The 27,450-nt window shown below is 42.8% G+C and overlaps 1 protein-coding gene across 1 annotated transcript in view; it reads right to left on the reverse strand.

Moving 5' to 3' along the window:
• The window catches only part of PPM1F (protein phosphatase, Mg2+/Mn2+ dependent 1F), a 214,571-nt gene that overhangs the window by 148,684 nt on the left and 38,437 nt on the right, over positions 1 to 27,450 (reverse strand). Inside the window, exon 2 of the mRNA XM_053701941.1 lies at positions 20,181 to 20,323. Within this exon, the coding sequence (XP_053557916.1) occupies positions 20,181 to 20,323 (143 nt within the window). The remainder of the gene's footprint in view (positions 1 to 20,180; positions 20,324 to 27,450) is intronic.

Genomic DNA, 27,450 nt, shown 5'->3' on the forward strand with positions numbered 1-27,450 from the left:
CAAAAAACAGGGTTAAATGTATATATGAGTGCTGTCAATGACACTTAAAGAGACTATTGAGATACAAAACAAAGGTGACTTAAACAGCTAACATACACACACATCCAATTGATAAACAATTCTATTTAATAATTATTAAAAAAAATATATATATAAAAAATTAGTACAAAGTCACCAGTGGACTGAATAATTATAAACATATATTATGCTTACCTGATAAAAAAAATTCTTCTGACGGGGAGAGTCCAAAGCTGCATTCATTACTTTTGGGAATTTAGAACCTGGCCACCAGGAGGAGGCAAAGACACCCCAGTCAAAGGCTTAAAGGGACAGTGAACCCAATTTTTTTCTATTGTGATTCAGATAGAGCATGCAATTTTAAGCAACTTTCTAATTTACTCCTATTATCAAATTCTTTTCATTCTCTTGGTATCTTTATTTAAAATGCAAGAATGTAAGTTTAGATGCCGGCCCATTTTTGGTTAACACACTGTTCTTGCTGATTGGTGGGTAAATTCACCTACCAATAAACAAGTGCTTTCCATGGTTCTGAACAAAAAATATAGCTTAGATGCCTTCTTTTTCAAATAAATAAAGCAAGCGAACAAAGACAAATTGATAACAGGAGTAAATTAGAAAGTTGTTTAAAATTGCATGCTCTATCTGAATCACAAAAGAAAAAATTTGGGTTCAGTGTACCTTTAAATAACTCCCCCACTTCCCTCATCCCCCAGTCATTTTGCTGAGGGAACAAGGAACAGTAGGAGAAATATCAGGTGAAAAAAAGGTGCCAGAAGAATAAAAAACTAAAACACGGCCGTCCCACATAAAAACGTGGGCGGGGAGCTGTGGACTCTCCCTGTCAGGAGAAAATAAAATTATCAGGTAAGCATAATTTATGTTCTTCTTAAACGGGGAGATTCCACAGCTGCATTCATTACTTTTAGGGAAAACAATACCCAAGCTATAGAGGACACTGAATGCAAAAAACATAATTTATGCTTACCTGATAAATTTATTTATTTTACGACACAATGAGTCCACGGATCATCTCAATTACTAATGGGATTTTCAACTCCTGGTCAGCAGGAGGCGACAAAGAGCACCACAGCAGAGATGATAAATATCACCTCCCTTCACTCCCAAACCAGTCATTCGACCGAAGTCAAGGAGAGAAAGGAAGTAATAAGATGCAGAGGTGTCTGAAGTTAACAAACCAAACAACCTGTCTCTAACAACAGGGCGGGCCGTGGACTTATCGTATCAAAAAAGAAATAAATTTATCAGGTAAGCATAAATTTTGTTTTCTTTTTTATGACACGATGAGTTCACGGATCATCTCAATTACTAATGGGATCCAATACCAAAGCTAGAGTACACAGATGATAAGGGAGGGACAAGACAGTGAACCTAAACGGAAGGCACCACTGCTTGAAGAACCTTTCTCCCAAAGGCGGCCTCAGCTGAGGCAAAATGATCAAACTTGTAAAACTTTGAAAAAGTGTGAAGAGAGGACCAAGTTGCAGCCTTGCAAATCTGTTCCACAGAAGCTTCATTTTTGAATGCCCAAGAGGAAGCAACAGCCCTCTTGGAATGAGCCGTAACTCTCTCTGGAGGTTGCTGTCCAGCAGTCTCATATGCAAAACGGATGATACTCTTCAGCCAAAAAGAAAGGGAAGTAGCCATAGCTTTCTGACCCTTGCATTTTCCTGAGAAAACCACAAACAAAGAGGAAGACTGACGAAAATCCGTAGTCGCCTGTAGGTAATACTTTAAAGCACGAACCACATCCAAATTGTGTAAAAGCCGTTCCTTCTGAGAAGGATTAGGACACAAGGAAGGAACAACAATCTCCTGTTTAATGCTCCTATCAGAAACAACCTTAGGAAGAAATCCTAACTTAGAACGCAACACAACCTTATCCAAATGGAAGATAAGGTAAGGAGATTCACACTGCAATGCCGAGAGTTCCGTGACTCTACGAGCAGAGGAAATAGCAACGAGAAATAAAACTTTCCAAGACAATAACATCTAAAGCAGTGCTTTCCAAACTGTGTGTCGGGACACACTAGTGTGTCGGCAGCAGTGTGTAGGTGTGTCCCTGCTTCAGCAAAAAAAATTTTAAATGTAATTTTTATAAAAAAAAAAAATTTGGGTTTCTGACTTTCTGCCTGCCTGCTACGCATATCACATGGTTGACAAGTGATTGATACCTAGGGGGTCACAGATCATCTTAACCTATTGGCGCAGCTCAGTGTGAACTGAAACTATTCCAATTGGTGGCTTTGTCGGCACATTGGCTCCTGACTGCATATGTAGTCTCCTTAATTGGCTCGTGACTGCATGTGTAGTCAGTGAGTGGGACAGCAGTGTGTTTGCAGCGTGGGCAGTAGTCAATCGGGCTCACCGAGCTCTGAGGGTGGCAGCTTAAATGCTGAGCTGAAGTCAGAAGTTAGTTGGGGTTTTTTTGCAGCTAACTCCCAGTAGTGCATTGTTGCTCCTGCTCTTGATATATGGATAGGAAGTGGAAGCTTAAAAATGCTTGATGATGAAATGTGAGTGTCTTTATCTAATAGTCCACCAAATATTCAGAAATTGTGTTCATCCCATCAACCTCATACATCCCATTAAAATAGTAAGTAGTTATTATAAACTTTTTTTTTAATTCTTGCACATACATACTGTTACTTGTAAATACATTTAGTTATTATTTAATTTATATATGTGTCTGTATCTCTTAAAACAAGTTAGTTTAACTTCCTGTTTGCTAGTACAACTGATTTACTGTGTCACAAAATGATGTAGGTCTAAAAAGTGTGTCACCAAGATGAAAAGTTTGGAAAGCTCTGATCTAAAGAATGCATAGGCTCAAACGGAGGCTGTTGGAGAACATTAAGAACTACATTCAGACTCCAAGGAGGAGTAACTGGCAGATGTTCCAGGCCTTGGTTAGAATTAGGCCTGTGTTCAAACCAGACATTTATGCAACAAAATAAAGCAGAGATTTTACCCTTTAACCCTTTGAGTGCTAAGAACTTTCCCACCTGGGTGCTAAGATTTTTTTATGTTTTTTTATTTTTGGAACAATTTTTTAAAAAAATGTTTTTAATTTTTTTCAGACCCCCAAGACTTACACTGTTTGAAAGGTTAGGCAATTACCTTTCCAATGGTGGGTCTTGGGGGTCTGTAGCTGCTTAGATACAGGCTTCTAAGCAGCATGCCCCTTGCTCCTATAGTTAACATTGTTAAAGGGACAGTATACACTCATTTTCATACAACTGCATGTAAAAGACACTACTATAAAGAATAATATGCACAGATACCGATATAAAAATCCAGTATAAAACTGTTTAAAAACTTACTTAGAAGCTGTCATTTTAGCTCTGTTGAAAAGGTAGCTGGAAAGCCCACTGCAAGTGGGAAATAAGACACTCCCCCCCTCACCCTTCTTTTGCATATGAAAAGACCTTTTACACAAACAGGAGCAAGCTGGAGAAGGTAGCTGACTGAATTCACATAAAACTTTGGGGCTTGGTTAGGAGTCTGAAAATCAGAGCAATGTTATTTAAAAATAAGCAAAACTATACATTTATCTAAAAGAAAATCTTTATGGGCTATATTAATAGATCATCTACAAAACATTTATGCAAAGAAAAAATGAGTGTATAATGTCCCTTTAATTATAAATAAAGTTGCGTGGTGACGTCATACGTTATTGCGCGTGACATCACCACGCAAAACGGGAACCCCCGGCTATGCCTGTCACTCTACAGGCACGATCGCCAGATCTCCCTCAAGGTGGGAGAGTGCTAGTGACGGCTCTGAGTCGTCATTAGCACCAGAGTGGGAAACTCTGATGGCTCAGAGCCGTCATTAGCACTCAAAGGGTTAAAGAACCTGTCGATAATCCTTTTTCCAATCCTTCTTGGAGAAAAGACAAAATCCTAGGAATCCTAACTCTACTCCAAGAGTAACCTTTGGATTCACACCAATATAGATATTTACGTCATATCTTATAATAAATCCTTCTGGTCACAGGTTTATGAGCCTGGATTCAGAAAAACCCCGCTTAAACAGAATTAAGCATTCAATCTCCAAGCAGTCAACTTCAGAGAAACTAGATTTGGATGAAGGAAGGGTCCTTGAATTAGAAGGTCCTTCCTCAGCGGAAGACTCCAAGGTGGTTGAGAGGACATGTCCACCAGATCTGCATACCAAATCCTGCAAGACCTGGCCGGTGTAATGAGCATCACTGATGCCTTCTCCTGCTTGATTCAATCACCCGAGGAAGAAGAGCAAACTGAGGGAACAGGTAAGCTAGACTGAAGGTCCAAGGAACCGCCAAGGCATCTATTATTTCCGCCTGGGGATCCCTGGACCTCGACCCATATCTCGGGAGCTTGGCATTCTGACGTGATGCCACGAGATCTAATTCCGGCTGACCCCACTTGCGGATCAGGCTGGCAAACACTTCCGGATGGAGTTCCCACTCCCCCGGATAAAAAGTCTGCATGCTCAATAAGTCCGCCTCCCAGTTGTTTTCCCCTGGGATGTGGATCGCCGGCAGACAACAAGAGTAAGTCTCCGCCCACTGGATTATCTTGGATACCTCTCTCATCACTAAGGAACTCCTCATTCCTCCCTGATGATTGATGTAAGCTACTGACGTTATGTTGTCCGACTGGAACCCGATGAACTGGACGGAAGCTAACTGAAGCCAGGTCAGAAGAGCACGGAATATCACTCTCAGCTCCAGAATGTTTATAGGAAAAAAAGACTGAGTCCAAACTCCCTGAGCCTTTAGAGAGCCCCAGACTGCTCCCCATCCCAGAAGGCTGGCGTCTGTCACAATCGGCCAGGATGGACTGTGAAAGCAGGTTCCCAGGGAGAGATGATCCAGAGACAACCACCATTGAAGAGAATCTCTTGTCTCCTGCTCCAATAGTATCTGAGGAGACAAATTGGTATCATCTCCGTTCCATTGCCTGAGCATGCTTAACTGCAGAGGTCTGAGATGGAACCGAGCAAACGGAATGATGTCCATTGCCGCCACCATCAGCCCGACTACCTCCATGCACTGAGCAACTGATGTCCGAGGAGTGGACTGAAGGACTCGGCAACTATCTATAATCTTTGATTTCCTGACTTCTGTCAGAAAGACCTTCATTGACAGAGAATCTATTACAGTTCCCAGGAAAGTTACCCTTGTACTTAGGATAAGAGAGCTCTTTTATAAATTTACCTTCCACCCATGAGAGTGAAGGATGGATAACACAAAGCTTGTGTGAGATTCCGGTAGATGGAAGGACTGTGCCTGGACTAGAATGTCATCCAGATAAGGTGCCACAGAAATGCCTCGAGAACGAAGTACCGCTAACAGAGATCCCAGAACCTTTGTGAACACTCTGGGAGCAGTGGTAAGACCAAAAGGAAGAGCCACAAACTGAAAATGTTTGTCCAGAAATGCGAACCTTAGGAACTTGTGATGGTTCTTGTGAATGGGAACATGCAAGTACGCGTCCTTTAACTCCACTGTTGTCATAAATTGACCCTCCTGGATCAAAGGAAGAATGGAACGTATAATTTCCATCTTGAAGGACGGCATCCTGAGGAACTTGTTTAGACTCTTGAGGTCTAAAATGGGCCTGAAAGTTCCCTCCTTTTTTGGAACCACAAATAGGTTGGAATAAAAACCCTGACCCTGTTCCCGCAAGGGAATGGGAGCAATCACCCCCAGATCGGAGAGGTCTCTTACACCATGTAAGAATGCCTCTCTTTTTGTCTGGAGACAATCTTGAAAGTAGGAACCTTCCTCTGGGAGGAAAACTTTTGAAGTCCAACCTGTATCCCTGGGACACAATTTTTAATGCCCAGGGATCCTGAACATCTCAGATCCAGGCTTGAACGAAGGAAAGTCTGCCCCCTACCAGATCCGGCACAGGATCGGGGGCATGACCTTCATGCTGACTTTGATTCAACGGCAGGCTTCTTAGCCTGATTTCCCTTATTCCAAGGCTGGCTGGATCTCCATGCAGGCTTGGACTGATCTTGTTTGACAACGGTAGATGAGGAATTTCCCTTGAAATTACTAAAGGATTGAAAATTACTCTGGCGCCCCTTCATCTTATGTCTCTTATCCTGAGCGAGGAAATGACCCTTACCTCCCATGATATCAGAAATAATTTCCGATAGACCAGAACCAAATAAGGTTTTTCCCTTATATGGAATAGCCAAGAGTTTGGACTTAGGAGACATCCGCAGACGAAGGTTTCAAAATAGAAAAACCTGATATCTTAGCTCCCAGTTTGATAATTTGAAGGGAAGTGTCTGCGATAAATTATCTAACTTGAGAGCCTGTATCCTATCTTGAATCTCATCCAAGGATGTCTCCGTTCTGATAGCATCAGACAGGGCGTCAAACCAATATGCAGCTGCACTGGTGACGGTAGCAATGCACACGGCAGGTTGCCATTGTAGACCCTGGTGTACGTACATCTTTTTGAGTAGGCCCTCTATTTTTTTGTCCATAGGATCTTTGAAAGCACAACTATCCTCTATGGGGATAGTAGTTCTCTTGGCTAAAGTGGAAATAGCCCCTTCCACCTTAGGTACTGTTTGCCAAGCTTGCTTAATAGAGTCGGCTATGGGAAACATCTTCTTGAAAATAGGAGATGGAGAAAAAGGAATTACCCGGTTTCTCCCACTCCTTAGCAATAATCTCAGAAGCTCGGTCAGGAACCGGAAAAACATCAGACGAGGAAGGAACCTCGAAATATCTGTTCAACTTACTAGATTTCTTAGGGAAAACCACAACCATGGAGTCGCTACCATCTAAAGTATGTAAAACCTCCTAAAGCAATAGACGGAGTTGTTCCAACTTAAATCTAAAAGATACCAACTCAGTATCAGCGAGAGGAAGTACCCCCTCAGAATCTGAAATCTCTCCGACAAATGCTACCACAGATTCTTCTTCCTCAGGCATCTGAGAGGAAGACTCCGTAACCACAACAATTGCATCAGAAACCTCGCTTACTGAATGACTTGTCTGCCTCTTACGTTTACCCTGCAACATGGGAAAAGCAGATAGTGCCAGTGGAAGTAACAGAGGAGACGCAGGGCACTGCTTGTGAGGGTGGTAACACTTGGAGCGATTGAGGACAAAGTTGCGGCATACAATGTTCATCATTAGAATCCTGAACAACATCCCCCTTAGAAGAAGTTGGCTCAGAAAAAAAATCTTATCTTTAAAACTGATAGTCCTCAATACAAGTAGGACAGAAAGGTATTGGTGGTTCCACAAAAGCATTGCAACATAAAGAGCAAGGAACATTTTGCAAAGTCCCTTGGATCCCTTGATAAGCTCACACTTCGTAAAATTCTAATACAAAAAACTGTAAATTGAATAAAAATTTTAATGTGCCTTTAAATTTCAAAAGCGCAACTTTACTGCACACTGCAATTCACTCAAAAAACAAATATAACTAACCCCCCAGTCACCTCCACACCTCAGCAGCCCTGCTGAGGCGCCTACCTTACTCCAAGACGACCAGGAAGTTCCCCCAGCGCAACGGAAGACCTGGCTAGATGCCCAGAACCGACTGAAGCAATCCAGTCCTAGGAACGCATGTAAATAGTAACAAACATGCGTTCCTAGCAAACACAGACCGGAGCCTCCTCTCTTGCTGCCTAAACTGACTTCCTCTGAAGGCGCAAGAAGAAGCGCACGCACGGGAAAAACTGAACCGCCCATCGTGGTCGTCAAGAAACCCGTCTTCTCCCGGGAAATATTAACCCCTGCGGAGAAGGAACCACCAAAATACTTCTCCACAGTAACTTACGAAAGAATGAGAGTGGATACAGACATTATGTAGACTGTCCATTGTTAAAAAAAATGGGTATAACGGAGTACAGTCTAATAGTGCTGACATGACAATCTGTGGCTCCCAAGCACTCAGACCAGCCCTCCAGTGTCACACATATTGCTGTCTAGCACTCCCTCTTGAATCAAGAGAGAGATAGTGCTATATAAATAATGTGCCCCAGTAAAGTGAAGCCCCTTTGGAAAATAAAAGATAGTAGTGTATGCCCCTCTTTTCTGAGCTCTTGTATTATGTCCCCAGAAAAAGAAAAAAGCACTTACCTCATAATACTGCATGACAGCAAGGCAGTTCACAGACTTGAGAGGTCTTCTTCCTCACATAGACCTGTAGAAAAATAAAGACAGTCATATCCCTCAGACTATAGAAAAGTAGGGCCGTATTAAATATGGGAGGCGCAGTGAGAATTATGTCCCACAAGTTCCCATTACTCTAAAGCTCTACTGTAGAGACTGATATGGACTATGGCTACACCCTAGGACAAAGCAGCACAATCCTGTACCACTTTAAAAATAACAAAACTCTTGATTGAAGAATCTATTCTAATACCTCACTTTGTCACTTCCCAACACTAATGCAGACAAAGAGAATGACTGGGTTGGGAGTGAAGGGAGGTGATATTTATCAACTCTGCTGTGGTGCTCTTTGCTGCCTCCTGCTGACCAGGAGGTGAATATCCCATTAGTAATTGAAATGATCCGTGGACTCATCATGTCATAAAAAAAGAAAAGGGCGGGTAGATGAGGCGGCCCATTCGAAGGGCACCACAGCCTGAAATAACCCAAACCAGTCAAAAAAAACTGCTGAACAGAAGGACAAAAACTTAAAGGACTAAGTAACTGCCCATCAGTTAAATCCAGCAAGGCCCAGATAGAGAGCGCTCAAAATTACTAGATTCCACCGAGCACAAAACCCCCAAAGAGACAAGTCCCGCAGGCTCCAAGCCTGTACAATTTCCACATATTCCACAAAGACTCAATAGATCTAAAAGCTCAGCAACTAGGGTAAAAAGGAACCCCAGCAAAAATCAAGCACAACCCAAGGTTGCAACAAGACAAAAAATGCATAGAGAATGAACTCCAACGACCAAACAGAAGGAAGGGAGGGAAGACCCCTATCTGAATGTAAGTCCAAAGGACCGTGAAACGTCCCAATGAAAACCCAGAGGGACAAGGCAGATCCCATACCTCACACAGAGTGCAGTCCGCACTCATGAAAGAGCGATCAAGGAATAAACAGTCACTCCTCAGAACTGCCTAAACTTAGCACCATAAAAACTTAGCATGCTCCCAACAACCATTGGGTTGCAAAGCCACAAAGCCAACCATTGGGCTACATGGGCTGCTTCATCGAGGCAAGGGACCCATCACCAAACAACTGGCATGTCCGAAGGTAGGGAAATAAATAATTCCCCGGACTGCCCAGATCACCAAAAAGGAAGAAAGAAGGACTAAACCGTATCAAAGGGTAGGGAAACCCCGACCATATGTAACAAGACTGGCATGCTAAACTACTAAGCCAGAAAAGAATAAAGTACGATCTCGGGTTCCAGAACCCAGATCCCTTCCCTACGAGAAGGTACACTCCCAGACAAAAGGGAGACCACACTGAAACAACAGTGTTAGCATGGTACCAAAATCCGCCCCTACATGACATTGTGCATGCAAGGTAACCCCCCTCTGCCTCAGGCGGATACTATGGTATACCCCAATACACTTAAGAGGGCCCGGCTCATCTAGGAGGCCATAATACAGATCTTCACTAGGGTCAGAAAGGCAAGACGTTCAGCAGATATAAGGGAGTCACATACTAAGTTAGTACATCAAGTATACATTACACATGGACAGAGAACAAAAAGGGTGCCAGGGGCGATTAACTCTTGTGCTAAGTGTTCAGCAGCATAAATCGACCTAATTCACTTATGGTGGGATTGCCCTAAATTAACATTTTTCTGGGGTAAACTTGCAAATTGGTTGACAAAACTCAAAAAAAATTAGAATAGTTCTGACCCCGCTTTTTTTTTTTTTTTATAAAAAATACATTTTTTATTAAGATTGATAGCATAAACAAAAAAACATAACAGTCTATATCCATTTACAATAAGAACAAGAGCAGAGACATATTACAATCCAGATGATTAAGAGTCAATTCTTTTTTCTTTTTTTTTACCTTAGATATGCAACCGGATAAGTATATACTGTATTCCATGTATGATATAGTGTTTGTCATAGGGAGTATCACTCTAGTGTAGGTACGTGTAATTAAGAAACACAATAGGAGTAGAGTAGGTGGTAAGTACCTACACGTATAAATGAGTGTCAACAGTATTTGGGTGTTAATGTAACCTTCGGGTGGGGTAAGACAGCAGCCAAGAGCTGCTTTAGGCTGGGGGGGGGGGGGGGAGAGCAAATACAGTAATATGGCTTCTAATTAAACCATTAAATATAATATGGAATGGAGAGGACACTGAGTATATTTTTGGGGGAGTAGTATGTGCCGATTGGAATATTAAGGGGTAGTTGCATTAGGGCCGGCTATAGGTAGGTGATGGGAGGTTAGTAGTAAGTATTAATGAGGGAGCATGGGGTGTCAGATATATCAGGTAGGGTAGGATGAGGGTATGCTAAGAGAATAGAGACATGGGTACCGGAGAAGCAGGGACTATACGTTTCTATCATTTATGCCGGAGGCTGGTAAGAAGAAAGAAATGTGTATGCAGCTAAATGGGCTATAGACTTGAGGATGAAATGGGTCTATTTACAAGTGAGGTCTGTGCAACATGCGCATAGTGAGAGGGTATTGGGATAATCAGCCTAGTATGGTGAATAAAGATAAAGCTGGGGTATGTAAAGAAATAGATAGGACATAGAACTATGGTCTAATACATACTTGCTAGTCTGAGTAAAATAGATATGTGAGAACCTGAGGAAGGAGTATACAATTCTGTTAGTTATGCCAGAGGTTGGTGAAAGGGCAGAAAAAGTGTACGGAGCTAAATAGGCTGTAAATTTGAGGGTGAGATGGGCCTATTTACGAGAGGGCTGTGTAAAATGCGCATATTGAAAGGGCATTGGGGTACTCCACCTAGTATGATGAATAGAGTTAGAGCTGGGGTATGTAAAGGATTAGAAAGATTAGGACATATGTATTAGAATATAGCTTCCTGTCCTGAGTAAAATTAGCGTTAGTATATGTCCCAGAAAGAAGATATTTTACTGAGCTTAGGATAGTTTGTGGGGGGAACGGAGTGCTATGTAGTACAGTTTCCGGAAAAGCCAGTGAGTTTTAGATTGTATGGAAAGGACAACGGAGTAGTCCTTGGGCGGCTGTGGGGCAAACTACAAGTGGAGTATAAGGGGCTGTTATTGTGAATTTAAGAAGAAATGTGAGATGTAAGTACATACACCAATTAATTTAGCTGAATAGGTAGGCAGGAATTACGTATAGTAACCCTCAAGCATAGGTTATATATTTATGCAAGGACATTAATGGTCCAATTAAATACAGCCCTTTCCAGGAGAAGGGTTAAAATAATAGTAGCGATCTGAGGCCCTATAGAAGTGTATATCATATGTTTTATTAGATACTAATGTTCCCTGTCATGAGTTAAATGGTGGGTATAGTTCAATCATAATGCTGAGCCTGGTAGTTAGTTATTTCTAAGAACAACCATTTGACTCCAAGGCTTAAATACCCAAAGTAAGAATAATCAGCGAAAAATATCTAATACTGGGATTATTGTTAGTATGCACTGACAGGGCTGAAGTTTATAACATATAGTATAACGAAACAAATCGGTAACAACATATGAACAAAGTAGGAGGCTAAACATTTAACAATACTAAAACCTTCAAAGGACATCAGAACTCAAAAATCCCCTATGTCTATGGAGAAGTCATGACTATAATATGTTAGCCTATGCCAGCCTTTGGGGATTAAGACCTGAATATTGTTTAAGATATAAGTAGTCCCCTCATTTCCAATCCTGAGATCTTCATCCGGGAGAGCAGTTATCTATGAAACAGTGTCACTGAAGATAATATATACTATGTAACTGTACATGTTAGAAACTTGGGTGCAGATATACCATGGTAAATTGTCATAATCATATTCACCTAAAACATAGGCACCCCTTCAATAATAGTTAAGAATTACCCCACACCAGATCTGAACATGGGTGCTGCGATGTGCTGAGCGAGCGTGTCTGATGACGGCTTCATAGTTGGGAGATCTCTCCTAGAGAGCAGACCTAGTGGAGCCAACAGACCTGCTAGCTTAATGGTATAAGTCCCAGTCATTTTTGTGTGCACCAAATTCCAAGGCAGGGAAGTCTTAGGTCTCCTAGGCTATTGTAGTCGACTACTTCTACCTCTAGCTCTCCCCAGCTGATTACTTGAAGCTTTCTTGAGTTGTTGCTGCTTCTCACCCGGAGGGCGCCTTCTCCGGGTTTCCGCTGTTGGATACGTTAGTTCAGTTATAGTCAGGAGGGGTGAGGGCCCAGGCAGAAAAAGTCCATGGCTTTTTCTGAACATTTGAGTAGCCTCTATGTCCATTAGTGCATCCATATCGCTGACCAGCTGATGAGGCTCTGCATCTATCCCCTTTTCCTCTTTGTAAGCTTCTTCTGATTCAGACTCTATCCACTGAGTGCGCTGTGGAGCCTCAATGGGCGAAGTGTTGAATAAAGAGTTAATTTTAGGCTGCAGAGCGTCCATACAATTTTCATAGTGCCAATCCAGGCGTGCAGACAAATCGTTCAGTAGAAGGATGATGCACTCCATTATAAATAGTATAGCGCTTGCAGGGTATATGGTGGTTGAATTTGAGGTGTGCAGGATAGAGTATGACAATATATCAATAGTTATCTCCGGTACTTTTTAGATTCCAATTAAAGCCATCATCGTTGTCGAGGTGCCAGTACAAATGTATTTCTGAAGCCCATGTTAAACTGCCATGGTCCTTGCACTAAAGTCCGGATCTGTGTCACAGTAGTGGGAAAAAAAATAAGTGCGATATTTTCTAGGCTACGTGGGAGATAGGGCATCAAAGGTTTCTCCCCGATCTGTACCATGCGTGCTCACATCATACTTTGGGGCAGACAGACGAAGCTGTGGGTCAGAAGGCAACAAGGAGCTGTCTTTTTGCTCCACTACACCCACAATCATCACGGGCAAATAGAGACTGCAGATCTACCAGTCCACCGCCATTTGCGGCCCAGGCCATGTGAGAATCCTCCAGGACATCAGATGCAGGTAATCCAACACCTCCGGTGCGTGTCAGAGGGACAGTAACGGTCTCTACAGTGACCGGCTATGACTGTTAGGGACAGATAGAGGGGAGATGAGGGCTCACCCATCTAAGATTTCTGGGTCCTCTGGTTAGTTAGAGATGCGTCAGCTGGGGCGGTCGGCCAACGGATATGGAGGTAAAATTTCCACTGTAGGTCGTCAATGGGGGTCTTAGTTGTCTCCCCAGTAAATAGAGATGTTGCAGTCGTTTCATGGGTAGATGAGGAAAATAAGCTCTACAGATAAGGTTTATATGATAGTAACTACGGAGCTGCTAAGAAACACATTGTCTCCATTTTGTGTCAGACTCCGCCCCCTGACCCCGCTTTATGTTTTGTTCCTGGAAGGCGATGAACAACATCTAAAGAAGTCTACGTTTATTGCACTGATGGTATTAATAGCTAGGAGATTGATATTAAAGTACTGGGTGTCTAATAGAGCGCTACCTTTTAACAAATTTTTGGTTGCGGTACAGCAATTTGTGGAACAAGCTGACATCAACGGAGATTAAAAGAACTGCATTAAACAATTAATTAGGAAAATTAGCTAATTACTTATCTCACTGAATGTTTGTGACATAGCGTGTTGTACCCATTTAGGAATAGTTTATGCTGATGGAAAACCTATATGGAAGGTTGCTGAGTGTCACTACTAGCAATTTAAATGGCTTGCAGGATGGGATGGTGCCTACTGCAACAACGTAAATGCTTGTGGGGACTTCTGGAGACCAAAGGAGTCAAATCCTTTTCTTCTTGATAATATATAACGCAATACCGGAATGATTCTTTCTCCTACTCAGGTTACTCTCTCCTGCTGGGTGGAGAGGCCTTCTCAGTTTAGATGGGTATTGTTTCAATTTTTTTTATTTTGTTTTGTTCATTTTAAATATTGGTAAAAGTATAAAGGCACTTAGTGATGTTATGCAGCAGGTTTATACCGTGAAGTAAAGCTGGGAGACATCTGTTTATATTGTGTGTTCATTTTGTGGCACAAACCAGGAATGATTTAAAGTTATATGATAAATGCTTGATTTAGAGATATGTCTGCATTGTCTGTACTAAATGTTACTAATCATTTATTGTTGTACACTCAAGTGCTTTTATAAATAAAGTTATATTAAAAAAAAAAAACAGAATTTATGTTTACCTGATAAATTTCTTTCTCCAACGGTGTGTCCGGTCCACGGCGTCATCCTTACTTGTGGGATATTCTCTTCCCCAACAGGAAATGGCAAAGAGCCCAGCAAAGCTGGTCACATGATCCCTCCTAGGCTCTGCCTACCCCAGTCATTCGACCGACGTTAAGGAGGAATATTTGCATAGGAGAAACCATATGGTACCGTGGTGACTGTAGTTAAAGAAAATAAAATATCAGACCTGATTAAAAAAACCAGGGCGGGCCGTGGACCGGACACACCGTTGGAGAAAGAAATTTATCAGGTAAACATAAATTCTGTTTTCTCCAACATAGGTGTGTCCGGTCCACGGCGTCATCCTTACTTGTGGGAACCAATACCAAAGCTTTAGGACACGGATGAAGGGAGGGAGCAAATCAGGTCACCTAAATGGAAGGCACCACGGCTTGCAAAACCTTTCTCCCAAAAATAGCCTCAGAAGAAGCAAAAGTATCAAACTTGTAAAATTTGGTAAAAGTGTGCAGTGAAGACCAAGTCGCTGCCCTACATATCTGATCAACAGAAGCCTCGTTCTTGAAGGCCCATGTGGAAGCCACAGCCCTAGTGGAATGAGCTGTGATTCTTTCGGGAGGCTGCCGTCCGGCAGTCTCGTAAGCCAATCTGATGATGCTTTTAATCCAAAAAGAGAGAGAGGTAGAAGTTGCTTTTTGACCTCTCCTTTTACCTGAATAAACAACAAACAAGGAAGATGTTTGTCTAAAATCCTTTGTAGCATCTAAATAGAATTTTAGAGCGCGAACAACATCCAAATTGTGCAACAAACGTTCCTTCTTTGAAACTGGTTTTGTTAGAAACAACTTTTGGAAGAAAACCAGGTTTAGTACGTAAAACCACCTTATCTGCATGGAACACCAGATAAGGAGGAGAACACTGCAGAGCAGATAATTCTGAGACTCTTCTAGCAGAAGAAATCGCAACTAAAAACAAAACTTTCCAAGATAATAACTTAATATCAACGGAATGTAAGGGTTCAAACGGAACCCCCTGAAGAACTGAAAGAACTAAATTGAGACTCCAAGGAGGAGTCAAAGGTTTGTAAACAGGCTTGATTCTAACCAGAGCCTGAACAAAGGCTTGAACATCTGGCACAGCTGCCAGCTTTTTGTGAAGTAATACCGACAAGGCAGAAATCTGTCCCTTCAGGGAACTTGCAGATAATCCTTTGTCCAATCCTTCTTGAAGGAAGGATAGAATCCTAGGAATCTTAACCTTGTCCCAAGGGAATCCTTTAGATTCACACCAACAGATATATTTTTTCCAAATTTTGTGGTAAATCTTTCTAGTCACAGGCTTTCTGGCCTGAACAAGAGTATCGATAACAGAATCTGAGAATCCTCGCTTCGATAAAATCAAGCGTTCAATCTCCAAGCAGTCAGCTGGAGTGAAACCAGATTCGGATGTTCGAACGGACCCTGAACAAGAAGGTCTCGTCTCAAAGGTAGCTTCCAAGGTGGAGCCGATGACATATTCACCAGATCTGCATACCAAGTCCTGCGTGGCCACGCAGGAGCTATCAAGATCACCGACGCCCTCTCCTGCTTGATCCTGGCTATCAGCCTGGGGATGAGAGGAAATGGCGGGAACACATAAGCTAGTTTGAAGGTCCAAGGTGCTACTAGTGCATCCACTAGAGCCGCCTTGGGATCCCTGGATCTGGCCCCGTAGCAAGGAACTTTGAAGTTCTGACGAGAGGCCATCAGATCCATGTCTGGAATGCCCCACAGGTGAGTGACTTGGGCAAAGATTTCCGGATGGAGTTCCCACTCCCCCGGATGCAATGTCTGCCGACTCAGAAAATCCGCTTCCCAATTTTCCACTCCTGGGATGTGGATAGCAGACAGGTGGCAGGAGTGAGACTCCGCCCAAAGAATAATTTTGGTTACTTCTTCCATCGCTAGGGAACTTCTTGTTCCCCCCTGATGGTTGATGTACGCAACAGTCGTCATGTTGTCTGATTGAAACCGTATGAACCTGGTCCTCGCAAGCTGGGGCCAGGCCTGGAGAGCATTGAATATCGCTCTCAGTTCCAGAATATTTATCGGTAGAAGAGATTCTTCCCGAGACCAAAGACCCTGAGCTTTCAGGGATCCCCAGACCGCGCCCCAGCCTATCAGACTGGCGTCGGTCGTGACAATGACCCACTCTGGTCTGTGGAACATCATCCCTTGAGACAGATTGTCCAGGGACAGCCACCAACGGAGTGAGTCTCTGGTCCTCTGATTTACTTGTATCTTCGGAGACAAGTCTGTATAGTCCCCATTCCACTGACTGAGCATGCACAGTTGTAATGGTCTTAGATGAATGCGCGCAAAAGGAACTATGTCCATCGCCGCCACCATCAAACCGATCACTTCCATGCACTGAGCTATGGAAGGAAGAGGAACGGAATGAAGTATCCGACAAGAGTCCAGAAGCTTTGTTTTTCTGGCCTCTGTTAGAAAGATCCTCATTTCTAAGGAGTCTATAATTGTTCCCAAGAAGGGAACCCTTGTTGACGGGGATAGAGAACTCTTTTCCACGTTCACTTTCCAGCCGTGAGATCTGAGAAAGGCCAGGACAATGTCCGTGTGAGCCTTTGCTTGAGGAAGGGACGACGCTTGAATCAGAATGTCGTCCAGGTAAGGTACTACTGCAATGCCCCTTGGTCTTAGCACCGCTAGAAGGGACCCTAGTACCTTTGTGAAAATCCTTGGAGCAGTGGCTAATCCGAAAGGAAGCGCCACGAACTGGTAATGTTTGTCCAGGAATGCAAACCTTAGGAACCGATGATGTTCCTTGCGGATAGGAATATGTAGATACGCATCCTTTAAATCCACCGTGGTCATGAATTGACCTTCCTGGATGGAAGGAAGGATAGTTCGAATGGTTTCCATCTTGAACGATGGGACCTTGAGAAATTTGTTTAAGATCTTGAGATCTAGGATTGGTCTGAACGTTCCCTCTTTTTTGGGAACTATGAACAGATTGGAGTAGAACCCCATCCCTTGTTCTCTTAATGGAACAGGATGAATCACTCCCATTTTTAACAGGTCTTCTACACAATGTAAGAACGCCTGTCTTTTTATGTGGTCTGAAGACAACTGCGACCTGTGGAACCTCCCCCTTGGGGGAAGTCCCTTGAATTCCAGAAGATAACCCTGGGAGACTATTTCTAGCGCCCAAGGATCCAGAACATCTCTTGCCCAAGCCTGAGCGAAGAGAGAGAGTCTGCCCCCCACCAGATCCGGTCCCGGATCGGGGGCCAATATTTCATGCTGTTTTGGTAGCAGTGGCAGGTTTCTTGGCCTGCTTTCCCTTGTTCCAGCCTTGCATTGGTCTCCAAGCTGGCTTAGCCTGAGAAGTATTACCCTCTTGCTTAGAGGACGTAGCACCTTGGGCTGGTCCGTTTTTACGAAAGGGACGAAAATTAGGTCTATTTTTTGCCTTGAAAGGCCGATCCTGAGGAAGGGCGTGGCCCTTACCCCCAGTGATATCAGAGATAATCTCTTTCAAGTCAGGACCAAACAACGTTTTCCCCTTGAAAGGAATGTTTAGTAGCTTGTTCTTGGAAGACGCATCAGCCGACCAAGATTTCAACCAAAGCGCTCTGCGCGCCACAATAGCAAACCCAGAGTTCTTAGCCGCTAACTTAGCCAATTGCAAAGAGGCGTCTAGAGTGAAAGAATTAGCCAATTTGAGAGCATTGATTCTGTCCATAATCTCCTCATAAGGAGGAGAGTCACTATCGAGCACCTTAAGCAGTTCATCAAACCAGAAATATGCGGCAGTAGTGACAGGGACAATGCATGAAATGGGTTGTAGAAGGTAACCCTGCTGAACAAACATCTTTTTAAGCAAACCTTCTAATTTTTTATCCATAGGATCTTTGAAAGCACAACTATCCTCTATGGGAATAGTGGTGCGTTTGTTTAAAGTAGAAACCGCTCCCTCGACCTTGGGGACTGACTGCCATAAGTCCTTTCTGGGGTCGACCATAAGAAACAATTTTTTAAATATGGGGGGAGGGACGAAAGGAATACCGGGCCTTTCCCATTCTTTATTAACAATGTCCGCCACCCGCTTGGGTATAGGAAAAGCTTCTGGGAGCCCCGGCACCTCTAGGAACTTGTCCATTTTACATAGTTTCTCTGGGATGACTAAATTTTCACAATCATCCAGAGTGGATAATACCTCCTTAAGCAAAATGCGGAGATGTTCCAATTTAAATTTAAATGTAATCACATCAGATTCAGCCTGCTGAGAAATGTTCCCTAAATCAGTAATTTCTCCCTCAGACAAAACCTCCCTGGCCCCCTCAGATTGGGTTAGGGGCCCTTCAGAGATATTAATATCAGCGTCGTCATGCTCTTCAGTAACTAAAACAGAGCAGCCACGCTTACGCTGACAAGGGTTCATTTTGGCTAAAATGCTTTTGACAGAATTATCCATTACAGCCGTTAATTGTTGCATAGTAAGGAGTATTGGCGCGCTAGATGTACTAGGGGCCTCCTGAGTGGGCAAGACTCGTGTAGACGAAGGAGGGAATGATGCAGTACCATGCTTACTCCCCTCACTTGAGGAATCATCTTGGGCATCATTGTCATTATCACATAAATCACATTTATTTAAATGAATAGGAATTCTGGCTTCCCCACATTCAGAACACAGTCTATCTGGTAGTTCAGACATGTTAAACAGGCATAAACTTGATCAGAAAGTACAAAAAACGTTTTAAAATAAAACCGTTACTGTCACTTTAAATTTTAAACTGAACACACTTTATTACTGCAATTGCGAAAAAACATGAAGGAATTGTTCAAAATTCACCAAATTTTCACCACAGCGTCTTAAAGCCTTGAAAATATTGCACACCAATTTTGGAAGCTTTAACCCTTAAAATAACGGAACCGGAGCCGTTTTAAGCTTTAAACCCCTTTACAGTCCCTGGTATCTGCTTTGCTGAGACCCAACCAAACCCAAAGGGGAATACGATACCAAATGACGCCTTCAGAAGTCTTTTATAAGTATCAGAGCTCCTCTCACATGCGACTGCATGCCATGCCTCTCAAAAACAAGTGCGCAACACCGGCGCGAAAATGAGACTCTGCCTATGCTTGGGGAAAGCCCCTAAAGAATAAGGTGTCTAAAACAGTGCCTGCCGATATTATTATATCAAAATACCCAGATAAAATGATTCCTCAAGGCTAAATATGTGTTAATAATCAATCGATTTAGCCCAGAAAAAGTCTACAGTTTAAATAAGCCCTTGTGAAGCCCTTATTTACAATCGTAATAAACATGGCTTACCGGATCCCATAGGGAAAATGACAGCTTCCAGCATTACATCGTCTTGTTAGAATGTGTCATACCTCAAGCAGCAAGGGACTGCAAACTGTTCCCCCAACTGAAGTTAATTGCTCTCAACAGTCCTGTGTGGAACAGCCATGGATTTTAGTTACGGTTGCTAAAATCATTTTCCTCATACAAACAGAATTCTTCATCTCTTTTCTGTTTCTGAGTAAATAGTACATACCAGCACTATTTGAAAATAACAAACTCTTGATTGAATAATGAAAAACTACAGTTAAACACTAAAAAACTCTAAGCCATCTCCGTGGAGATGTTGCCTGTACAACGGCAAAGAGAATGACTGGGGTAGGCGGAGCCTAGGAGGGATCATGTGACCAGCTTTGCTGGGCTCTTTGCCATTTCCTGTTGGGGAAGAGAATATCCCACAAGTAAGGATGACGCCGTGGACCGGACACACCTATGTTGGAGAAAACTCCTCAATATTCTCCCCCTGGGTATAGCTCTGATCAGACTGCGATCTGCGGTACTCACGCTCATCCTTCATTGCATCCTCCTGTGTTTCCTCATCTATTGTCTGAGCATCATTCTTTTCCACAAAAGGTGACAGGTCACTCTGTAGGGTCTGTTGCACAACAGCATGAGTCAGGCAGGCAGCAAGCTGCAGTGGGGCCCCTCTAAGTGCAGAAATAGAGAGGACAAATTGTCACATTTCTAAATATGAAAAAACATAATTTATGCTTACCTGATAAATTCCTTTCTTCTGTAGTGTGATCAGTCCACGGGTCATCATTACTTCTGGGATATTAACTGCTCCCCTACAGGAAGTGCAAGAGGATTCACCCAGCAGAGCTGCATATAGTTCCTCCCCTCTACGTCACTCCCAGTCATTCGACCAAGGACCAACGAGAAAGGAAAAGCCAAGGGTGAAGTGGTGACTGGAGTATAAATTAAAAAATATTTACCTGCCTTAAAAACAGGGCGGGCCGTGGACTGATCACACTACAGAAGAAAGGAATTTATCAGGTAAGCATAAATTATGTTTTCTTCTGTTAAGTGTGATCAGTCCACGGGTCATCATTACTTCTGGGATACCAATACCAAAGCAAAAGTACACGGATGACGGGAGGGATAGGCAGACTCTTTATACAGAAGGAACCACTGCCTGAAGAACCTTTCTCCCAAAAATAGCCTCCGATGAAGCAAAGGTGTCAAATTTGTAAAATTTGGAAAAAGTATGAAGCGAAGACCAAGTTGCAGCCTTGCAAATCTGTTCAACAGAGGCCTCATTCTTGAAGGCCCAAGTGGAAGCCACAGCTCTAGTAGAATGAGCTGTAATTCTTTCAGGGGGCTGCTGTCCAGCAGTCTCATAAGCTAAACGAACTATGCTACGAAGCCAAAAAGAAAGAGAGGTAGCGGAAGCTTTTTGACCTCTCCTCTGCCCAGAGTAAATGACAAACAGAGAAGACGTTTGTCGGAATTCCTTAGTTGCCTGCAAGTAAAATTTTAGAGCCCGGACTACATCCAGGTTGTGCAGTAGACGTTCCTTCTTTGAAGAAGGATTTGGGCATAAAGAAGGAACAACAATCTCTTGATTGATATTCCTGTTAGTAACTACCTTAGGTAAGAACCCAGGTTTAGTACGCAGGACTACCTTATCCGAATGAAAAATCAAATAAGGAGAATCACAATGTAAGGCTGATAATTCAGAGACTCTTCGAGCCGAGGAAATAGCCATTAAAAATAGAACTTTCCAAGATAACAACTTTATATCAATGGAATGAAGGGGTTCAAACGGAACGCCCTGTAAAACATTAAGAACAAGGTTTAAACTCCATGGTGGAGCAACAGTTTTAAACACAGGCTTAATCCTGGCCAAAGCCTGACAAAAAGCCTGGACGTCAGGAACTTCTGACAGACGTTTGTGTAACAGAATGGACAGAGCTGAGATCTGTCCCTTTAATGAACTAGCAGATAAACCCTTTTCTAAACCTTCTTGTAGAAAAGACAATATCCTAGGAATCCTAACCTTACTCCAAGAGTAACCTTTGGATTCACACCAATGTAGGTATTTACGCCATATCTTATGGTAAATCTTTCTGGTAACAGGTTTCCTAGTCTGTATTAAGGTACTAATAACTGACTCAGAAAACCCACGTCTTGATAAAATTAAGCGTTCAATTTCCAAGCAGTCAGCTTCAGAGAAGTTAGATTTTGATGTTTGAAGGGACCCTGTATCAGAAGGTCCTGTTTCAGAGGTAGAGACCAAGGCGGACAGGATGACATGTCCACCAGGTCTGCATACCAAGTCCTGCGTGGCCACGCAGGTGCTATTAGAATCACTGATGCTCTCTCTTGTTTGATTCTGGCTATCAATCGAGGAAGCAACGGGAAGGGTGGAAACACGTAAGCCATCCTGAAGTCCCAAGGTGCTGTCAGAGCATCTATCAGGACTGCTCCTGGATCCCTGGATCTGGACCCGTAACGAGGAAGCTTGGCGTTCTGTCGAGACGCCATGAGATCTATCTCTGGTTTGCCCCAACGTCGAAGTATTTGGGCAAAGACCTCCGGATGAAGTTCCCACTCCCCCGGATGAAAAGTCTGACGACTTAAGAAATCCGCCTCCCAGTTCTCCACTCCCGGGATGTGGATTGCTGACAGGTGGCAAGAGAGTGAGACTCTGCCCAGCGAATTATCTTTGATACTTCCATCATAGCTAGGGAGCTTCTTGTCCCTCCCTGATGGTTGATGTAAGCTACAGTCGTGATGTTGTCCGACTGAAACCTGATGAACCCCCGAGTTGTCAACTGGGGCCAAGCCAGGAGGGCATTGAGAACTGCTCTCAATTCCAGAATGTTTATTGGCAGGAGACTCTCCTCCTGACTCCATAGTCCCTGAGCCTTCAGGGAATTCCAGACGGCACCCCAACCTAGAAGGCTGGCGTCTGTTGTTACAATTGTCCAGTCTGGTCTGCTGAATGGCATCCCCCTGGACAGGTGTGGCCGAGAAAGCCACCATAGAAGAGAATTTCTGGTCTCTTGATCCAGATTCAGAGAAGGGGATAAGTCTGAGTAATCCCCATTCCACTGACCTAGCATGCACAGTTGCAGTGGTCTGAGGTGTAAGCGTGCAAAGGGTACTATGTCCATTGCCGCTACCATTAAGCCGATTACCTCCATACATTGAGCCACTGACGGGTGTTGAATGGAATGAAGAGTGCGGCAAGCACTTTGAAGTCTTGATAGCCTGTCCTCTGTCAGGTAAATCTTCATTTCTACAGAATCTATAAGAGTCCCCAGGAAGGGAACTCTTGTGAGTGGAACGAGTGAACTTTTCTTTTCGTTCACCTTCCATCCATGTGACCTTAGAAATGCCAGCACTAACTCTGTATGAGATTTGGCAGTTTGAAAGCTTGAAGCTTGTATCAGAATGTCGTCTAGGTATGGAGCTACCGAGATTCCCCGCGGTCTTAGTACCGCCAGAAGAGCACCCAGAACCTTTGTGAAGATTCTTGGCACTGTAGCCAATCCGAATGGAAGAGCCACAAACTGGTAATGCCTGTCTAGGAAGGCAAACCTTAGGTACCGGTAATGATCTTTGTGAATCGGTATGTGCAGGTAAGCATCTTTTAAATCTACAGTGGTCATGTACTGACCCTCTTGGATCATAGGTAAAATTGTCCGAATAGTCTCCATCTTGAACGATGGAACTCTTAGGAATTTGTTTAGGATCTTTAAGTCCAGGATTGGTCTGAAAATTCCCTCTTTTTTGGGAACCACAAACAGATTTGAGTAAAACCCCTGTCCCTGTTCCGATCGTGGAACTGGATGGATTACTCCCATTAACAAGAGCTCTTGTACGCAGCGTAGAAAAGCCTCTTTCTTTGTCTGGATTGTTGACAATCTTGACTGATGAAATCTCTCTTGGAGGAGAGTATTTGAAGTCCAGAAGGTATCCCTGAGATATTATCTCTAGCGCCCAGGGATCCTGAACATCTCTTGCCCAAGCCTGGGCGAAGAGAGAAAGTCTGCCCCCCACTAGATCCGATCCCGGATCGGGGGCCCTCAATTCATGCTGTTTTGGGGGCAGCAGCAGGTTTCCTAGTCTGCTTGCCCTTGTTCCAGGACTGGTTAGGTTTCCAGCCTTGTCTGTAGCGAGCAACAGCTCCTTCCTGTTTTGGTGCAGAGGAAGTTGATGCTGCTCCTGCTTTGAAATTACGAAAGGAACGAAAACTAGACTGTCTAGTCTTGGCTTTGGCTTTGTCCTGAGGCAGGGCATGGCCTTTACCTCCTGTAATGTCAGCGATAATCTCTTTCAACCCGGGCCCGAATAAGGTCTGCCCTTTGAAAGGTATATTAAGCAATTTAGACTTAGAAGTAACATCAGCTGACCAGGATTTTAGCCACAGCGCCCTGCGTGCCTGAATGGCGAATCCTGAATTCTTCGCCGTAAGTTTAGTAAGATGTACTACGGCCTCCGAAATGAATGAATTAGCTAGTTTAAGGACTCTAAGCCTGTCCGTAATGTCGTCCAGAGTAGCTGAACCAATGTTCTCTTCCAGAGACTCAATCCAGAATGCCGCTGCAGCCGTGATCGGCGCAATGCATGCAAGGGGTTGCAATATAAAACCTTGTTGAACAAACATTTTCTTAAGGTAACCCTCTAACTTTTTATCCATTGGATCTGAAAAAGCACAGCTATCCTCCACCGGGATAGTGGTACGCTTAGCTAAAGTAGAAACTGCTCCCTCCACCTTAGGGACCGTTTGCCATAAGTCCCTTGTGGTGGCGTCTATTGGAAACATTTTTCTAAATATCGGAGGGGGTGAGAACGGCACACCGGGTCTATCCCACTCCTTAGTAACAATTTCAGTAAGTCTCTTAGGTATAGGAAAAACCTCAGTACTCGTCGGTACCGCAAAATATTTATCCAACCTACACATTTTCTCTGGTATTGCAACTGTGTTACAATCATTCAGAGCCGCTAACACCTCCCCTAGTAATACACGGAGGTTTTCCAGTTTAAATTTAAAATTTGAAATATCTGAATCCAGTCTGTTTGGATCAGAACCGTCACCCACAGAATGAAGTTCTCCGTCCTCATGTTCTGCCACCTGTGACGCAGTGTCTGACATGGCCCTAATATTATCAGCACACTCTGTTCTCACCCCAGAGTGATCACGCTTACCTTTTAGTTCTGGTAATTTAGCCAAAACTTCAGTCATAACAGTAGCCATATCCTGTAATGTGATTTGTAATGGCCGCCCAGCTGTACTCGGCGCTACAATATCACGCACCTCCCTCTGAGCGGGAGATGTAGGTACTGACACGTGAGGCGAGTTAGTCGGCATAACTCTCCCCTCGTTGTTTGGTGAAATTTGTTCAATTTGTACAGATTGATTTTTATTTAAAGTAGCATCAATACAGTTAGTACATAAATTTCTATTGGGCTCCACTTTGGCATTGCAACAAATGACACAGGTATCATCTTCTGAATCAGACATGTTTAACACACTAGCAAATAAACTTGCAACTTGGAAATACAATTCAAATAGAATAATATTAAAACGTACTGTGCCTTTAAGAAGCACAGAAGATCTATGACAGTTAAAAATTAATAAATTGAAACAGTTATAGCCTCAATCCTTGTAAACAACACAACTTTAGCAAAGGTTTAATCCCATTAGCAAAGATAACAATTTCTGAAAGCAGGAAACAAATTACAGAATAAAAGTTTTTATTTCAGTCAAACTATAATTCTCACAGCTCTGCTGAGAGAAATTACCTCCCTCAAAATAAGTTTTGAAGACCCCTGAGCTCTGTAGAGATGAACCAGATCATGCAGGGAATACAATGAGTTGCTGACTGAAATATTTGATGCATAGTAAAAGCGCCCCTCCCCCACACACACAGCAGTGAGGGAGAACAGAAACTGACAGAAAAAACAGATTTAAGCAACTGCCAAGTGGAAAAATGGTGCCCAAACATTTATTCACTCAGTACCTCAGCAAATGAAAACGATTTTACATTCCAGCAAAAACGTTAAACATAATCTCTAGTTATTAAACAGCTTTATGTCTTTCTTACAGTGTAATTCTAGTGAAGTACCATTCTCCCAGAATACTGAAGTGTAAAGTATACATACATGACATTATATCGGTATGGCAGGATTTTCTCATCAATTCCATTGTCAGAAAATAAAAACTGCTACATACCTCTATGCAGATTCATCTGCCCGCTGTCCCCTGATCTGAAGTTTACCTCACTCCTCAGATGGCCGAGAACAGCAATATGATCTTAACTACTCCGGCTAAAATCATAGCAAAACTCTGGTAGATTCTTCCTCAAACTCTGCCAGAGAGGTAATAACACACTCCGGTGCTATTTTAAAATAACAAACTTTTGATTGAAGATATAAAACTAAGTATAATCACCATAGTCCTCTCACACGACCTATCTAGTTGCTGGGTGCAAGAGAATGACTGGGAGTGACGTAGAGGGGAGGAGCTATATGCAGCTCTGCTGGGTGAATCCTCTTGCACTTCCTGTAGGGGAGCAGTTAATATCCCAGAAGTAATGATGACCCGTGGACTGATCACACTTAACAGAAGAAAACAGACGCAAGCGAATGTATAAAGAGAGAAATACATAATTCACATTAAGAAAGATTGTTAAATATTACAAGCAAAGCACAGGGATGGACAAAATGTTATGAGTGATATATACACCTTTAAAACCAGTGAACCTCATATGCATGTTAAAGCTTACACACATTTTAATTTGTCAAAGTGAGGTTTATAATTTAGCCAAAGCTAGCTCCAATGATAAGCAAATTTATTAACAAATCAGTTTCTTTACCAAGCAGAACCATAGCAATACTTATGGTCAGATGGCTTCTGGCCTTTGGAGGAGACAGAGCCACCAATCAGAAGTATAAAGGGTAGAACATCTCACCACCCTTCCTGTTGGAGTTAGTTTATCTATAGCCAAGGAAAATCATGTTTGGAGAGAAAAAGGAGAAAGGGAAGTGACCCTGAAACAGTTCAGAGACCTATACTCTGAGTGTGAAGAAAGGTTTATAGAGAAGTATGAACCTGGTTCTCTCTCACATTCTTGTAGAACTAGATCAGCACCAATGGGCAAATACCAAAAACAGCACTGCAATAAAATCCAAATAATTTATTATAGAAGCATAGAAATGCACAGATGGTGTTTCAGGTGAACAGGATACGTCGTCTTTGTATTTCTATGCTACTACAATAAATACATTTAGATTTGATTGTGATGCTACTAAATACTTTGTGGATTTGTTGTTTGTTGGAGTGGGTGCACTTACTCCAGCTGCTTGCACATGACTGACACTAGTGCTGGTCCTCTCTACACTCAAAAATAATTTAAGAAATATGTCAACAACCCAATGTAGGCAAAAATTAAGTTTGTTCCAATAAATGAGAAAAAAACACAACCTTAGAAAGGTACATGAAACTCCAATTGAATTATGTTATCTTATTTGTTTCATTCTCTTTGTATACTTTTGTTGAAGGTGCAGCAGCAACGCACTACTACGAACAACCTGAGCACATTAGGGAAGCCAATCACAAAACGCATATATGTGCAGCCACCAACCAGCAGCTAGCTCTGCTGCTCCTGAGTCTACCTAGGTATGCTTTTTAACAAAGGATGCCAGGAGAACAAAGCATACTAGATTTTAGAAGTAAATTGGAAACTCGTTTTAAATTGTATGCTCGTTCTGAACCATGAAAGACAAATATTGCTTTTCATGCTCCTTTAAAGACAAAATGAAA

The sequence above is a fragment of the Bombina bombina genome, chromosome 2 (genome assembly GCF_027579735.1).
Source record: "Bombina bombina isolate aBomBom1 chromosome 2, aBomBom1.pri, whole genome shotgun sequence".
Taxonomy (NCBI): Eukaryota; Metazoa; Chordata; class Amphibia; order Anura; family Bombinatoridae; genus Bombina; species Bombina bombina.